This window comes from Procambarus clarkii, chromosome 6 (genome assembly GCF_040958095.1).
Source record: "Procambarus clarkii isolate CNS0578487 chromosome 6, FALCON_Pclarkii_2.0, whole genome shotgun sequence".
Taxonomy (NCBI): Eukaryota; Metazoa; Arthropoda; class Malacostraca; order Decapoda; family Cambaridae; genus Procambarus; species Procambarus clarkii.
In genome coordinates this window covers 17,089,370-17,105,652 of record NC_091155.1, presented here as the reverse complement: position 1 = coordinate 17,105,652, position 16,283 = coordinate 17,089,370, and the positions used below count along the sequence as shown (strand labels likewise).

The 16,283-nt window shown below is 42.4% G+C and overlaps 1 protein-coding gene across 1 annotated transcript; it reads left to right on the top strand.

The window, feature by feature from the left end:
- The first annotated feature begins 12,825 nt into the window (after window positions 1–12,825).
- On the top strand, window positions 12,826–15,993 carry LOC138355439 (ribosome-binding protein 1-like). Its single transcript, XM_069310365.1, has 2 exons — window positions 12,826–12,860; window positions 14,427–15,993. The coding sequence occupies exons 1-2, from the start codon at window positions 12,826–12,828 to the stop codon at window positions 15,991–15,993; spliced, it is 1,602 nt and encodes a 533-aa protein (XP_069166466.1).
- The last annotated feature ends 290 nt before the right edge of the window (window positions 15,994–16,283 follow it).

The following is a 16,283-nucleotide window of genomic DNA, read 5'->3' as shown; positions in this document are numbered from 1 at the left end:
TTTATATAGATTGACACCCCAATTATTAAAAAAAATCGAATCATTCTTCGAATGGTTCTTACTGAACCACAAGTACTTGCCAACCAAACCAAATTTGTTTCATATCTAATGTACATAATGTACTAGCTCTATCTATAAATCGATCAATCTTTGTAAAATATCTTGTATGTATGTACCTTACCTAAATAAACATTTATTTATTTAAACATTTATCTGAACATAGTACAGATTAAAAATAAATTAAGTTTATAGAAGACCAAGGAACAACTAGAAAATGAAAAACTAGCTCGTGAATTAATATATTTCAAAAACAGAAACGGAAACAAGTGATACACAAAATTTATACAAAAAGCAAGAAACATTTTTTAAAAAGACGTAACATTTTACACTTATTTGTTAAAATTCAAAATTTAACAAAAAGTGTCTAACATGAAAAAGTTTATGTAAAGAGAACTCCCACAATCTCATGTAACTCAACCTGTATGAAGAAACAGGCAAAAAAAAAAAAAATACTAAACCTAATATAAGGATAACTAAAGAAATTGATTCAAATCGAAAAACTGCGAAGTTGCATATATAATATGTTTTTATTCAAGAGAGGACGAAGTTTTATAATATACAGAGACTCCATTATTCTTTAAGCTATGGTGTCTTCATTGCAAAAATCCAAAACTTCAAAGCCAGACTCGTTAAGAGTAATTGTTTATTATGTACAACGATAATTTCGATAATCGCAAAGTCCATATGACACTTGTACATTCAACAGCAAAGTTCTTTAGTTCCTAATTGAGCTCCCAATGCATCTTGTGCAAAGGCTAGAGGCCTCGAACAGTTATATCAATTTACGATATTGGAATGAAACTGAACGTGGAAAGAATGTCCAAGTATTTAAAATAAGAGCCAATGATATTGATATAAATATAAGTAACTTTAAAATCTATTTGAAGATAGCACTGTTGAAGTAATTTACTCCATTGATTTCTGTAAGAGAAACTCTTGAAACCATAATATGCCATATTAATATATCTCAGGTATATATATCATGTAAAGCGTTGAATTGACGTTCATACCTTATGGAAATTATAACCATTATTGAAGAAAAAAATCCATCAAAATCTTAATATCAAGCTTGAAATTGTACCAAGTAGAGCACTATATATAAACTCTTTGTAAAGCCTTTGATCTAAGAGTAATGAAGTTTTTGTATATGAATGAACTTTGTCCAGCATGGAATTAAAATGATTCATCTCTGCAACTTCCAACAATGTAGATGTAAGTCATTTTCTTAAGTTTTACCTTAAAGTTGAATAATTTAACTTTAAGGTAAAACTAAAGAAATTGACTTACATTTGAACTGTGTGAAGTTGCAAAAGAAGAATCATTTTAATTCCATTCAGGTCAAAATTCTTTCAAATACAAAGACTTCATTACTTTTAGATCAAAGGCGATCACTGATCACAGATGGCAGACAAGATCACAGCAGCCGTCGCGGAGGGACGTGTCTCTGGTTGTTCATCATCTCAGCGACCTGTTAAGCCAACATAATAGTGAGGACGCGTACTTCCTTCGACCCGTCCCTAGAGGGAGGGTCAGCTGTATCGCCTCGGCTTAGCCCTTGCGCACAATGCCGTAGAACGTCAAGTCTACCTTCCAGAGAGTGTTGGCTACCATTCTGGACGATCATGCGTTCGGCACCACCAACCTACTGCAACTCTCTCCGTCAGTACCAACGTCACACCCGTTGACTTCCACCAAGAGGGTACGGGTGTTGTTCTCTTCTATGTACAAGAGGATAATATTGACCACTTCCTATCAGCCGTGCACTTGAAGAAGAGCATATCCGCCGGACTCTAGTCGGCACCGTGTTGAGAAATCTGTCTTCATCAAGAGACCCAGAAAGTGGATCAATGAGACCTCGAAGACATCATGGATGCAGTCGAAGATGAGAGCCCTCTTGTGATATCAGACAATATCACCATCATTAGTAACCCCTCTGGCGAAGATGTGGACATAAAACTGGTCATCTGCACGACAGCCAGTTGTCTGTGCGTAGGAGGGTCGTGGGGTTGCGCGCTCCATGAATAAACTTCAGTATATTCGGTCATATTAGGATTACAATGATAGAATACGGATCACAGTTATCACAAAGTGTAAAACCACATTTAGGAAAGAAAAAAATACAGTGATGCCATTAAAACTTTGTGTTTAATAGAGAATTACCACCTCTCACCAGCCCACGTGGGAGCGTATAGTTCCTACACGAGGCCCTACACGAGGCCCAAGTCTACATATACTTACCTCGGTATACTTAGACTATAGTGAACAGTGATAAGGTGAATAGAGAACGGTAACAAAACAGGCATAAAGGCTTGAAAGTGTAGGAAAATTGTCTTGTGGAAAATTTGGAATGCATAATCCAGTGAATACTGAGGCAACTCAGAAACCAGACTCTGTGTACAGGGGCCACGAGGCTTGATCTGTGTATACACTCGGTATGCTGTGAAGGGTCGTTCCCCCACTTTTACCACTGGTCAACAATCACCGGTCTACTGCCTTACCACCACCACCACTGACCAGAAGCATTATGGTTAGAATGCCTTTAGTAAAGATGTGCTTAAAACGCAACAAGGAAGTAGATTACCACCAGAGCTTCCAGTGCCAACTATGTTCAGCAGCCATACACAGTAAATGTGCCAACATGTCAAATAATGCCAGGAGAATTGGTCCCAGATCAATTTTACTCTTATTTCTCTAAAACTTTCTGTTAGTTTAAGGATTTGCTCTAAGGTTAGTTTAAGGATTTGCCCAAAATGCTATGCGTGCTAGTGACTTTACAAGATTGCAATTTCAAGTTAAACTCTATGTTCTTTCTTAACCCCCAATGTACGTTCTTGTATATATATAAATAAATGAATAAATAAATAAGTGAAAAACGCCTATTGTCAATATTTTGCTTATGAATTAGTACATATGTGATATATTCCCATTTATATTTTTTCCAAGGCACTAACTCTTCCTCACGTACTAATTTACTTCTCACAGTACCCGTTCATCGCCATAGACAGCAGAATAGTCGTGATTGGTTCAATTTTAATGAAAATTGTAGTTTTCAGGTCCCACATGGGTTGTGAAATTTACCTACTATTGTCCATGCTCTTAAAATATTACAGATCAACTACATGCTATTGAAGGCTCGTAGTTTTGCTTTGAGAAATATTAGTTGTTCTTAGTAAATTATAATAAGCACTATAAATTATTACATAGAATAAGAGTGCTTCACCAATCAACATTATATACACAAGCTTATGCTTTAAAAATCTTTAAAGAATGTACTTTAGAAACGTCAAAAGAAAACGATGTTACACTGGATTGTCTATGGGATAAACTACTGCAGACAGGATGGTATAGTGTCTTCAATACCTATTGTGGAGGGGGTCGCCACGTAGTGTAACAATGAGATGATATAATACCAAGTATAGTGGTTCACCTTGGGCTGTAGTCGTCGGGGAAGGCAAGTGAAGCAAGTCTAGGCTTCTCAGGACGGATAGGGTAGAGGGAAACAAAGCCTCTTCAGTAATCCAAGTAGCACATATCCTAAGTGAGAGTGGTGCCGGGTGGGCTTCGTCCGCGTTAGGTCACGTGCAGTTCATCTCTGGTCCTTGTCCCTCTCTAGACCTTCGCGGGGCTGCTGCGCTGGAAGGCTGTGCGCGGTCGCCGTCCACCAATCAGGGCACAGTCCTGCCTACACTATGAAATGTCTCCTTTGGCGGGCACTTTGAATATGGTTCCCTCTACACTCCTATAGAACAATGGGTATATTAGAGGGATTACGTTTCACTATACATAACATGTCCTTTTGGAAAAAGTCTTCACCAGCAAAGTTGCAAACATTTCTGATTTCACAAATGGGTCCTATTACAATTATTACTCGTATTATCTCTGCACTATACACAAATTGTTTCAACACCGCATACACTACACTACTGTTTTCTGTTTTTGTCTTCTTAAGATTCACTCCTAGGAATTTACTCTGCCCTAACAATAGTCCTCACACTGAAGCGCTGCTCCTTGAATATGGGTCCTTCTTTGACAGAGCAACCCTTTTCACACATCTCACCCCCAGGATCCCAAGGGAAAAGCAATTGGATTACGCCTTCTAAGGCGTAGGATTCTATGCCTTCTAAGAACTGACCAAATGCTAGTTCGTCTTTTATTTTCTTCTGAGTCCTCCTTTCCACATTGTGTCTTAACTGGCCCCACTTCCTGTGAGGACTTTGCTTCGTTTCCTGATCCAAACCTTTCTGTTCAGTAGTGGCACGGCCCCGAATTGCCACTTCTGTCTGTTTCACCCACGTTATTGTGACTCCTCGTCTGCATATATACATACATATATGTTACGGCCACAATGGGTCGCAACCGGGTTCTTTGCTAGAAGAACTAAAGTTCTGGTATCCAACCCCAGTTAGTAGTGGCTTTCAAGGAGTAAGCTTGGTAATGCAAGTAAAACACAAAGGGGGAGTTGGATTGAATACGACAATTCATCAATTATCAATATATTCACATATAATCACTTTCCCATCACCTCACATATAATCATAAAGGGAGTATTACTACACTGATATATACACCAGTGTCGCTCTCATGGGACACTAAGTGCTCCTCGATGCTCAATCGATGCAGTCTTGTCAGCTTCCGTGTTTCCTCAACACAGTACCGTCCTCAACCAGTACTGGGAAACACCAACGAGTCTACCCTAGCCATGGGCCAGCCAACACACAGTCTCACTAGGTGCTCTTCGTGCACGCCCACAATCACTCTCCAGCCTGGAGCTGGCAGAGAACATCAGCCTCGCGCTGCTGGGCCTCTACACGAACAAATACAAGGGTAGCGAACCCTTGGCAGGAGCTTCTTGCAACTAGCTAGTTACTCTCCCCCGTAGCACCTTACTGTCAGTCTTCTCTTTCTCTAGCCAGTCCCGGGATACGCCGAATTCTGTCACTGCCACTTCACAGGCAGACAGTAGAACACTACAGTTCTACTTCGGCGGCGGCTCACTGCTTCCGTAAAGCAGAATGGAGTAATGAGATATAGGCTGCCCTGGGTAGACTGACTGTCCTCGTACCACAGCAGCCCTACGTCGACTCTGTGGATACAGACACGTCATCAGTAAACTGGCCAGTACATGGGACACTAGGAAATACCACTTACGGACTTTGACACAAACATACAACTCCTCCTACAATAGATGGCGCTCATTTTCTAGGCGCCACCTCACCAGAGGTCAGCACCAGCTATCTCTCGATCTGACTAGGACAGGAATCTAGCGCCTCTTGCTGGTATCTTCCTGCCACCACTAGATGGCGTCGTCCATATTGTGGGGATTTCGGAAGCGGACTCACAGATGGTATTGACGTCGCTGCTCCGTGCTCCGACGATGGAATCGGGTTCGTAACAATATACATACATATATACACACACACATACATACATACATACATACATATACATTTGTCACTTTTACTCTGACAGGATGAGATTGCTGATAGAGAACTAGTGTGCAATTAAGCACTTAACTACTGAAGGTGATTAAGATGCTTTAACAAGCTCATGTTATATAGTTACATCACATACATACGTTGTATAATTGATACATTACATGGTCAATCTTGGGTATAAGTCAAATATATATCATCAAATGTTCCAGTATTCATACAGTAGTTACAGATTTCAGCACACCTCAGCCCAGGAGGGCGAAAGTCAGTCAGTATGGGACATTCTACAATATAATGTTCAAGAGAGCGCATGTTTTCTCTTTCACAATGTTGACACATTGTGTACTCGACATTTGGATTTTGAGAAAGCTGCCAGATACGTCTATATCCCAGGCGTATTCTGGCCACTATAACATCACATTGACGAGTTCTTGCTCTATTAGTCCCATATGTAAATGTCTCCTCACGATATCTATCATAATATTTAATTAATGCTACAACTTTCAGGTCTTTGTGAATTTGTTAGGACGGTGAGATTTTCATTAGATATTTGATTAAGTATTTTCTTTGTCACTGCTAACGAAACATTCATATCAATTTCTACTGCTGGTTTTCTACAAACTGTCTTTGCAAGCATATCAACAGTGGCATGCCTTGAGATGCCAACATGTGATGGTATCCATAGGAATTTAATTTCAAATCTGTTTTCTTTAGTAGCTAAAACATTCATTCGAATATCAATGACTATTTTCTTGGTGATACTACTATGTGCGTTCAATGCCAGGAGTGCACTCTGCAAGTCACAGTATATAAGTCCACTGCCTTTGTCTTTTAAAAATTCAGTGCCATGGTCCCCTGCAAGTTCGGTCTGAGTTGTATTATGAGTGCGTGGATGGACACCCAAGATACGTCTACATTTCCTCCACTCACAATCAAGCTTACAATGTCAGAATTTTTAAGGACCCATAGTTCACATTCGTACAAGCTTAAACATTGACTTCCAAATAACTACTTCTCGACCAGGTATCAAGATGTAAAAATTCACTAATAATGGCATTTGTTTTCATGTTGAAGTCTGATAAAATCAAAATAATTGACAACAAATTTTGAGAATACAATGTGTATCAGATGCTATAAATAATACATTACTGGAATCTCTCCACCTCATAATTTCAGATTTGAATCTGTAAGGTTGTCGTGTGGTCAACCACACACCAGCAGACATGTTGTGGTTGGGAACGCCATTCACTAAATATGTATGTTTCTCTTTTGTCAAATCATTCTTTATTTAAATTACTCATAAATTATCCTCACCTCTTTTTTTTCTGACACTTTATTGATCACTTTCTATTATTTACCAATAATGGAGCACTTTCTTCTGTTTCACTTTTATTGATGAGAAGAATTAATTTGCCATTTGTTTAACTCCGTCTATTATTTCTCTTTACTGATCACCCTCTGTTAGTTCCTATTAATTTATCTCTCTTTTTGATCTCCTATTGATCATCTTGTAGTATAAGCCATGCGTTGATATCTTTCTAGTTATTTCCTTTTCATTTATAATACAATGTTAATTCCCATTCATTAATTCCCACTTTGTTTCTCATCGTAATCCAAGTTATAACGTTGAATAAAATATATCTTTGTCTAAGAAATGTCCCTGACCAAGTTAAGCCATTGTCTAAGTCACATAAGTTGTTTGTTTCCCATTATCTTATCAAGAATAACAAAGTAAGAGTATTATTTTTTATATGTATTTATTTATTTATTTATGTATTTATTAACATATAAAACATGAACATTCTTCACTAAATAACATATATATTTGCTTCGTGGAACTGAGGAGAACAATACCTCTAAGGACACTGGCCAGTTCGGGGTTACTTTCCGATGGTCCCGTACCCACCATAGCCAGGACCTACACCGCCGTATCCACCACCAACTGCTCCGTATCCACCACCAATTCCAAGTGGACGACCGAGGTTAAATTGAACAACGGATCTCCCACCTCCGTAGCCTCCACCTAGGCCGCCAAATCCGCCTCCATAGGCTGGTCTGAGGCCGCCAAATCCACCTCCGTAGCCTCCCCCGAGGCCGCCAAATCCACCTCCGTAGCCTCCCCCGAGGCCGCCAAATCCACCTCCGTAGCCTCCTCCGAGGCCGCCAAATCCACCTCCGTAGATGTTTTCCCCGAAGGCAGACACAACCAGAGCAGCAAATCCCACGAAGAACATCTCGTATTTCTGCAGGAATATTTTAAGGTTAATGATAAAATGAATAATATGAGTAAGAAAAGAAATTTCTTTCCAATTTAGTGATAGGTTTAAACCTGTCAACCACGGAAGGGTTATTTATAGCTTCACAATAGCTTACTGACCAATCAGTAAGTATATTAAACATAGTTCAGAACTAAATCAAACCTACGGATAGGTACTTAAACCAGTTAGGTTAAGCAAAACAATGATTTTCCCCCATAGCACGATCCTGCGTCAGTTTCTACTTGATGTCCCTTACGAAGTGAAGGGACTGCGGTCAGTCGCCCAACCTTGCTCTGAATTCTCTCAAGTTCTCTCACTTGTGTCGCGAGTCTTTCGCCTACTTTGTAAACATTAAATATTCCTGCAGCATTAGCAAACAATCAAATATTTTTGATGGAATTGGCTTGTGTTATTAAGTGTTATAGTTCACTTAATTTTCCTACTACACTTAAGGTACAAGAGTGTTTGATCATAGTTCTGTGACATATGTGTCTCAAGGCCCATTGCACTCTCGCTTTATTAGCATGTATTGATGACCCTTAATAATATATAATAATTATATATTATATATATATATATATATATATATATATATATATATATATATATATATATATATATATATATATATATATATATATATATTTTTAAATATGACCGAAAAAGTAAGATTAATAATTCTAACACGAATTTTCTCTATCTTTCTTACATTTCTTTTCACTGTTGATGGTAATTCAACAGTGAATTACCATCATTAATACCATAATTAATACCCATTAATGAATTACCATAATTAATACCCATTGAATACCCATTGTTGAAAGTTCGTTTTTCACCTCATCCACCTCACCCAAATGTAGATATAAACCTCGAAGATGTGAAAGCTCTATTCAGTTTCAGTTGTGTGTTTGTAAACTAAAGTCTTTGAAAATGTAATAAGTTTTACGAAACGCGCTCAAGTGTCACGTCAGACTAGAAATAAAAATGAATTTTGGAGAAATGATCTTTGAATTACCATCAACAGTGAAAAGAAATGTAAGAAAAATAGAGAAAATTCGTGTTAGAATTATTAATCTTACTTTTTCGGTCATATTTAATAATATATGTCTACAGGAAAGACTGCTACCAATATATATATATATATATATATATATATATATATATATATATATATATATATATATATATATATATATATATATATATATATATAAAATCAAATAAAAAAAAATAATAGGGGTGGTAAGAGAGGAAAAGATTAAAGTATTCAGTGAGACTCCACAAGGTCTTCCTTGAGCACTATTTATTTTCTTCTTCGAGGATGTGGGTCCCTTTAATTAAACCAGTGGTGGTACCCCTAAAAATATATATATATATATATATATATATATATATATATATATATATATATATATATATATATATATATATATATATATATATATTATATTATTAAATTATGATAATAACTAATATTAGAATTCTAACACAAGAGGTTCACACACAGGATCCTTGCAGCCGAATGGACAGCGCTCTGTGGTCGTTGTTTTAAGGGCCCTGGTTCGATTCCCGGTCGAGGTAGAAACAAATGGGCAGAGATCCTTTCATCTGATGCAACTGAGTGACCGCTTTCCCGGCGTGGTGCATACGGTACGATGATGTGTGTGTGTGTGTGTGTGTGTGTGTTTGTGTGTGTTAGACAAAATGATCAATAATAGATATAATCGAGGAAAAAATATATCGGGAGTCAGTACATTAGCAAACCGACGGTTAAAATGGCGGGGTCCAAGAGCTTGGGGCCAGATTCACGAGAGCACTTACGCAAGCACTTACGAACCTGTACATCTTTTCTAAATCTTTGGCGGCTTTGTTTACAATTATTAAACAGTTAATGAGCTCCGAAGCACCAGGCGGCTGTTTATAACAATAACAACAGTTGATTGAGAAGTTTTCATGCTTGTAAACTGTTTAATAATTGGAAACAAAGCCGCGAAAGATTTAGAAAAGATGTACAAGTTCGTAAGTGCTTGCGTAAGTGCTTTCGTGAATCTGGCCCCTGGTCCGCAGGCAGAGATAGTAAACACACACCTGACTACTCCTACCTCCCCGGACCACCAGTGTGGTAATTACTCTGGAGACAACAGGTGGAGGCCCTCAGGTGCTCACCACACGAGGGACTCTTTATCATGAGTGCGTGTGAAGGCCTCACAGTGTGAGAGTGTTCATCCCTTGTGTTGTGAGTTACCGTGTGTGTTGTGATTGATCCAGGGGTGTTGGTGAGTGACCAGAGGTGTTGGTGAGTGACCAGGGGTGTTGGTGAGTGACCACAGGTGTTGGTGAGTGACCAGGGGTGTTGGTGAGTGACCAGAGGTGTTGGTGAGTGACCAGGGGTGTTGGTGAGTGACCAGAGGTGTTGGTGAGTGACCAGGGGTGTTGGTGAGTGACCAGGGAAGTTTGTGAGTGATCAGGAATGTTTGTGAGTGACCAGGAAAGTTTGTGAGTGATCAGAAATGTTTCTGAGGAATCAGGAAAGTTTGTGAGTGACCAGGAGTGTTTGTGAGTATCCAGGAAAGTTGGTGAATGACCAAGAATGTGTATGAAAGACATGGATTGTTTGTGAGTGACCAGTAAAGTTTGTGAGTGACCAGGAAAGTTTGTGAGTGGCCAGGGAAGTTTGTGAGTTTCTAGGAAAGTTTGTGAGTGTCCAGGAAAGTTGGTGAATAATCAGGAATGTTTGTGAGTGACCTGAAATGTTTGTGAGGTGTCATGAATGTTTGTGGGTGATAAAGAATGTTTGTGAATGACCAGGGAAGTTGGCGAGCGATCAGGAAAGTATTTGAGGGATAAGGAAAGTTTGTGAGTGACCAGGAATTTTTGTGAGTGACCATGAATGTTTATGAGTGACGAGCAGTGCTTTGAGGGGCATTCAATAGTCTGAGGTACCCAGTTGCAATGAGTGTTCTGAGTGGCAGTGAGTTTTGTGAGTTACCAAATTATCTAGAGTGTTGTAAGTGTTGAAAAGTATTATGAATGGTGTGTAGTGTGGTCAGTGACGACTTAATGAGTTGTGAGTGACCAGAATTGCTATAAGTGCACGAAGTGTTTTTAGTTTGAGTTTTATAACTGAACAAGGAAGAATGTAAAGTGATCACAAGTATTTATAAGTGACAACATGTGTTTTAAATAGTCACTCAGGTTGTAAACAACGAAGCCGGTTGTGAATTATTAACCCACCTAGCGAGTAGTTATCCTGGGTGATTAACTTGTGTACCAGTTAGCACTATCCTGCCTCATATACTATCGCAAGCGAGTGACCAATCACTGTGTGAGTTACAAGAATGCTGGGAGTGATTAGTGCAGAAAAACCACTCGTGTAAGGGACAAGTACTGGTGTCAGTGACCAACCATTGTGGTAGTGAGTGGTATATGCTCTCTCGTCAGCTTCACGGGGGCAACTGCCCCTCAACACACAAACATCTCCCTTATATACCAACGGAAGTCCTGTTGACACTTGGTAGAAGCCGAAAGTCTAAAAATACGTTACTTTCCCATTTACCTTCGTTTCGGAGATTTTTGAAGAGAGAGGCAACGTGCACATTACAAAACGAATATTACATAAAGGCTATTGCGCCAACCTGTTCTAATTACGACTGTGGAAATGTAAAACATTTTAACGCAACCTAAAGGGCATTAACTAAACAAAAACCCAATTTGGACTATAATAATTTGGGGTTCTGAGTTACATTATGCTTCATATATCAACCAATCTGTCTGAAATGATAATATTTATAGTGATGGACCACCAGTAAAACAGCCCATCCTTCTGTTATGGTTGTTCTTATAGGAAGAGTGAGGGCCATAGGACATATACCGACGGACAGCGAAATTAGTAAGTAGAAATCGGTACTATTGAGGTTGTACAAACCGGAAAAAAAATTCTACTTATGTTGCAAAGTCAAGCTAAACTCACATAACTTAACCTTCCTAGGACTAATGCACGTTATCTGAGGCCTAATATAGTACATATGTGTGCTATACTAGGCCTAGAAATATTTCTGTTTTTTTTAGCTTCATGTTTTCGGACTCTATAAAGAGAGTAATACAAAGTTTTATTATCTAATTGCTAAGTACGTCAATATTTGTACTACGGTCCACATACTTATAAAAAGTATTATCTAAACAGGAGGATGGGTTGTGTAAAACTATTTTTTGCGCCATTAATTTTATAATTTCGAAAAAATAAAGCTAAAAGCCACACTTATATATTCCAAGTTCTATTATAATATATACGTATTATGATAGGGAACCACATACTAATGCGTACTATATTAGGCCTAGGATAGGCCTAATATAAGCTTGGAGAGGTTTGGTCTAATGTTTTAAGTTTAAAAAGTTTCCGGTTTGTCCAAACTCGGTAATATAAAAGTTAACCGCCTGGTGGACCATCACTACATATGGGTACTGTCTGGCGGTCCATCACTACATATGGGTACTGTCTGGCGGTCCATCACTACATATGGGTACTGTCTGGTGGTCCATCACTACATATGGGTACTGTCTGGTGGTCCATCACTACATATGGGTACTGTCTGGTGGTCCATCACTACATATGGGTACCGCCTGGTGGACCATCACTACATATGGGTACTGTCTGGCGGTCCATCACTACATATGGGTACTGTCTGGCGGTCCATCACTACATATGGGTACTGTCTGGTGGTCCATCACTACATATGGGTACCGCCTGGTGGACCATCACTACATATGGGTACTGTCTGGCGGTCCATCACTACATATGGGTACTGTCTGGCGGTCCATCATTAAATATGGGTACTGCCTGGTGGTCCATCACTACATATGGGTACTGCCTGGTGGTCCATCATTACATATGGGTACTGTCTGGTGGTCCATCATTACATATGGGTACTGTCTGGTGGTCCATCACTACATATGGGGTACTGCCTGGTGGACCATCACTACATATGGGTACTGTCTGGCGGTCCATCACTACATATGGGTACTGTCTGGCGGTCCATCACTACATATGGGTACTGTCTGGCGGTCCATCATTAAATATGGGTACTGCCTGGTGGACCATCACTACATATGGGTACTGTCTGGTGGACCATCACTACATATGGGTACTGTCTGGCGGTCCATCATTAAATATGGGTACCGTCTGGTGGACCATCACTACATATGGGTACTGTCTGGTGGTCCATCACTACATATGGGTACTGTCTGGGGTCCATCACTACATATGGGTACTGTCTGGCGGTCCATCATTAAATATGGGTACTGTCTGGCGGTCCATCACTACATATGGGTACTGTCTGGCGGTCCATCACTACATATGGGTACTGTCTGGTGGTCCATCACTACATATGGGTACTGTCTGGCGGTCCATCATTAAATATGGGTACTGTCTGGTGGTCCATCACTACATATGGGTACTGTCTGGCGGTCCATCATTAAATATGGGTACTGTCTGGGGTCCATCACTACATATGGGTACTGCCTGGTGGTCCATCATTACATATGGGTACTGTCTGGTGGTCCATCACTACATATGGGTACTGTCTGGTGGTCCATCACTACATATGGGTACTGCCTGGTGGTCCATCACTACATATGGGTACTGTCTGGTGGTCCATCTCTACATATGGGTACTGTCTGGTGGTCCATCTCTACATATGGGTACTGCCTGGTGGTCCATCATTACATATGGGTACTGTCTGGTGGTCCATCACTACATATGGTTACTGTCTGGTGGTCCATCTCTACATATGGGTACTGCCTGGTGGTCCATCATTACATATGGGTACTGTCTGGTGGTCCATCACTACATATGGGTACTGTCTGGTGGTCCATCACTACATATGGGTACTGTCTGGTGGTCCATCACTACATATGGGTACTGTCTGGTGGTCCATCACTACATATGGGTACTGTCTGGTGGTCCATCACTACATATGGGTACTGTCTGGTGGTCCATCACTACATATGGGTACTGTCTGGTGGTCCATCATTAAATATGGGTACTGTCTGGTGGTCCATCACTACATATGGGTACTGTCTGGCGGTCCATCACTACATATGGGTACTGTCTGGTGGTCCATCACTACATATGGGTACTGTCTGGCGGTCCATCACTACATATGGGTACTGCCTGGTGGTCCATCATTACATATGGGTACTGTCTGGTGGTCCATCACTACATATGGGTACTGCCTGGTGGACCATCACTACATAAGGGGTACTGCCTGGTGGTCCATCATTACATATGGGTACTGTCTGGCGGTCCATCACTACATATGGGTACTGTCTGGCGGTCCATCACTACATATGGGTACTGTCTGGTGGTCCATCACTACATATGGGTACTGTCTGGCGGTCCATCACTACTTATGGGTACTGTCTGGCGGTCCATCACTACATATGGGTACTGTCTGGCGGTCCATCACTACATATGGGTACTGTCTGGCGGTCCATCACTACATATGGGTACTGTCTGGCGGTCCATCACTACATATGGGTACTGTCTGGCGGTCCATCACTACATATGGGAACTTTTTTCCTTTCATTTCTTTTCACCTAAAGGATCTGTTCACCTAGCAGTAAGAAGGTACTCAGGAGTTAGTTAGCTTGTTGTGGGGTTACATCCTGGGGGGGTCAGCAATTCGACCTTGGATGGCAAGTCCTTGGGGGGCAAGGCCTTGGATGGCAAGTCCTTGGGGGGCAAGGCCTTGGATGGCAAGTCCTTGGGGGGCAAGGCCTTGGATGGCAAGTCCTTGGGGGGCAAGGCCTTGGATGGCAAGGTCTTGGGGGGCAAGGTCTTGGGGGGCAAGACCTTGGATGGCAAGGTCTTGGGGGGCAAGGTCTTGGGGGGCAAGACCTTGGATGGCAAGGTCTTGGGGGGCAAGACCTTGGATGGCAAGGCCTTGGATGGCAAGGTCTTGGGGGGCAAGACCTTGCATGGCAAGGTCTTGGGGGGCAAGGCCTTGGATGGCAAGGTCTTGGGGGGCAAGGCCTTGGGGGGCAAGGTCTTGGGGGGCAAGACCTTGGATGGCAAGGTCTTGGGGGGCAAGACCTTGGATGGCAAGGTCTTGGGGGGCAAGGCCTTGGATGGCAAGGTCTTGGGGGGCAAGGCCTTGGATGGCAAGGTCTTGGGGGGCAAGGCCTTGGATGGCAAGGTCTTGGGGGGCAAGGCCTTGCATGGCAAGGTCTTGGGGGGCAAGGCCTTGGATGGCAAGGTCTTGGGGGGCAAGACCTTGGATGGCAAGGTCTTGGGGGGCAAGGCCTTGGGGGGCAAGGCCTTGGATGGCAAGGTCTTGGGGGGGCAAGGCCTTGCATGGCAAGGTCTTGGGGGGCAAGGCCTTGGATGGCAAGTCCTTGGGGGCAAGGCCTTGGATGGCAAGGTCTTGGGGGGCATGGCCTTGGAGGGCAAGGTCTTGGGGGGCAAGACCTCTGATGGCAAGGTCTTGGGGGGCAAGGCCTTGGATGGCAAGGTCTTGGGGGGCAAGGTTTTGGGGGGCAAGACCTTGGATGGCAAGGTCTTGGGGGGCAAGGCCTTGGATGGCAAGGTCTTGGGGGGCAAGGCCTTGGATGGCAAGGTCTTGGGGGGCAAGGCCTTGGATGGCAAGGTCTTGGGGGGCAAGGCCTTGGATGGCAAGGTCTTGGGGGGCAAGGCCTTGGATGGCAAGGTCTTGGGGGGCAAGGCCTTGGATGGCAAGGTCTTGGGGGGCAAGGCCTTGGATGGCAAGGTCTTGGGGGGCAAGGCCTTGGATGGCAAGGTCTTGGGGGGCAAGGCCTTGGATGGCAAGGTCTTGGGGGCAAGGCCTTGGATGGCAAGTCCTTGGGGGGCAAGGCCTTGGATGGCAAGGTCTTGGGGGCAAGACCTTGGATGGCAAGGTCTTGGGGGCAAGACCTTGGATGGCAAGGTCTTGGGGGGCAAGGCCTTGGATGGCAAGGTCTTGGGGGGCAAGGCCTTGAATGGCAAGGTCTTGGGGGGCAAGGCCTTGAATGGCAAGGTCTTGGGGGGCAAGGCCTTGGATGGCAAGGTCTTGGGGGCAAGACCTTGGATGGCAAGGTCTTGGGGGCAAGACCTTGGATGGCAAGGTCTTGGGGGGCAAGGCCTTGAATGGCAAGGTCTTGGGGGGCAAGGCCTTGGATGGCAAGGTCTTGGGGGGCAAGACCTTGGATGGCAAGGTCTTGGGGGGCAAGACCATCTGCTAGCAAACTGACAGCTTCTCCTGCCATAGCTTCTAGTAATTAAGCCTCACTAGATTTCCCTGGAACGCGACCAGTTATTCGGTTACAGCCAGGTCCCAGTTACAGCCAGGTCCCAGTTACAGCCAGGTCCCAGTTACAGCCAGGTCCCAGTTACAGCCAGGTCCCAGTTACAGCCAGGTCCCAGTTACAGCTGGGTGAACAGACGGGAACTGTTACCCTGGAAACACAAACCGAAACTGTCTCTATTTTCCGCTTGTTACAACTTGTAATAAAGTTGTTACATCTTGGTTTAACGTGTTTA